At 40.9% G+C, this 1,636-nt stretch overlaps 1 protein-coding gene across 1 annotated transcript; it reads left to right on the top strand.

Annotated features, from left to right (window-relative positions):
• Nucleotides 1–214: 214 nt before the first annotated feature.
• On the top strand, nucleotides 215–1,165 carry LOC131405902 (olfactory receptor 11G2-like). Its single transcript, XM_058541138.1, has one exon. It carries the CDS (start codon nucleotides 230–232, stop codon nucleotides 1,163–1,165), a length of 936 nt encoding a protein of 311 aa, XP_058397121.1. The 5' UTR covers nucleotides 215–229.
• The last annotated feature ends 471 nt before the right edge of the window (nucleotides 1,166–1,636 follow it).

Consider the following 1,636-nt stretch of genomic DNA (forward strand, 5'->3'; position numbering starts at 1 on the left):
TGACATACAACTATCTGCTGGGGCTTTGGGGGGAAAAATAAATAAATAAAATCTTTAAAAAAAAAAAAAGAAACAACTCGGGTTAATATTTCAGTTTTAAAGAAAAAAATGTAGCTTTTTATATATGTCTTTATTTTCTTTCCCAAGATGGTTTGAATGTAAATCTGAGTCCCCATCTGTCTAGATACATTCATTTGATATTTGCTGTCTTTTCACAGCTCACAGACCCATGAAAATCTTCAACACCCCCAACAACTCCAGCACCATCACTGGCTTCATCCTCCTGGGCTTCCCTTGCCCCAGGGAGGGGCAGATCCTCCTCTTTGTGCTCTTCTCCATTGTCTACCTCCTGACCCTCATGGGCAATGGTTCCATCATCTGTGCTGTGCACTGGGATCAGAAACTCCACACTCCCATGTACATCCTGCTCACCAACTTCTCCTTCTTGGAGATCTGCTATGTCACCTCCACCGTCCCCAACATGTTGGCCAACTTTCTCTCTGACACCAAGGTTATCTCTTTCTCTGGATGCTTTCTCCAGTTCTACTTTTTCTTCTCCCTGGGTGCTACAGAATGCTTTTTCTTGGCTATTATGGCATTTGATCGATACCTTGCCATCTGCCAGCCTCTCCATTACCCCACTCTTATGACTGGACGTCTCTGCACCAATCTCGTGATCAGCTGCTGGGTACTTGGTTTCCTCTGGCTCTTGATTCCCATTGTCATTGTCTCCCAGATGTCATTCTGTGGATCCAGGATTATTGACCACTTCCTGTGTGACCCAGGTCCTCTTTTAGCACTCACTTGCAAAAAAGCTCCTGGAGTAGAGCTTGTCTTCTCCACTTTAAGTGCTGTTCCCATCATCATTCTCTTTCTCTGCATCATGGGGTCCTATGCTCTAGTCCTAAGAGATGTATTGAAAGTCCCTACAGCAGCTGGGAGAAGAAAGGCTTTCTCCACCTGTGGGTCTCATCTGGCTGTGGTTTCACTGCTCTATGGCTCAGTACTGGTCATGTATGGGAGCTCAATAACTGAGCATAAAGCTGGAACACAGAAGATGGTGACTCTGTTTTATTCTGTCATGACCCCACTCCTTAACCCTGTGATATACAGTCTTAGGAACAAAGACATGAAAAAGGCCCTGTGGAAATTTCTGAGAATATAAAACGCATTCATCAAAAAGGTTCTTGGGCAATTATAGCCCAAAAGTGTATGTAACTTACTTAAAAACATTTACAAAAATTGTATTTAACTTATTTTAAGGTTAAAAAAATTGTTTATTCAGATAAATGTTCATCCTAGTATTGACAAAACCTCAGTCACCTGTTAGGGTGTGTCTGCTCTTTATTTGTTCTCTTGGTTCTTAATCATTTGTCCTGTTTTTTACCATGACTCTATTTTTTAATTGAAAGCTGAACACTATATTTAAAAAATTGTAAAGATAATACGTGTACTAACCTAACAAAAGTTAAGTTTTCTTCTAGCAATAAACAAAATAGAGGCAGATCACTTTGATCTCATGTAAGGACTATTTTTAGGTGTGTAAGAATAGTCTACACCAGTTTTGCTCTTATTTCTGGAATGTGACCCTTACTCCAGGAACATGGCCTTTCTGAGATCTCAACTGCAAGCCTGG

The sequence above is a fragment of the Diceros bicornis genome, chromosome 5 (assembly GCF_020826845.1).
Source record: "Diceros bicornis minor isolate mBicDic1 chromosome 5, mDicBic1.mat.cur, whole genome shotgun sequence".
NCBI classification, from domain to species: Eukaryota; Metazoa; Chordata; class Mammalia; order Perissodactyla; family Rhinocerotidae; genus Diceros; species Diceros bicornis.

Bases quoted from the DNA above. Each gene is read 5' to 3' on its own strand.
- LOC131405902 (XM_058541138.1), top strand. From the start codon at position 230: ATGAAAATCTTCAACACCCCCAACAACTCCAGCACCATCACTGGCTTC.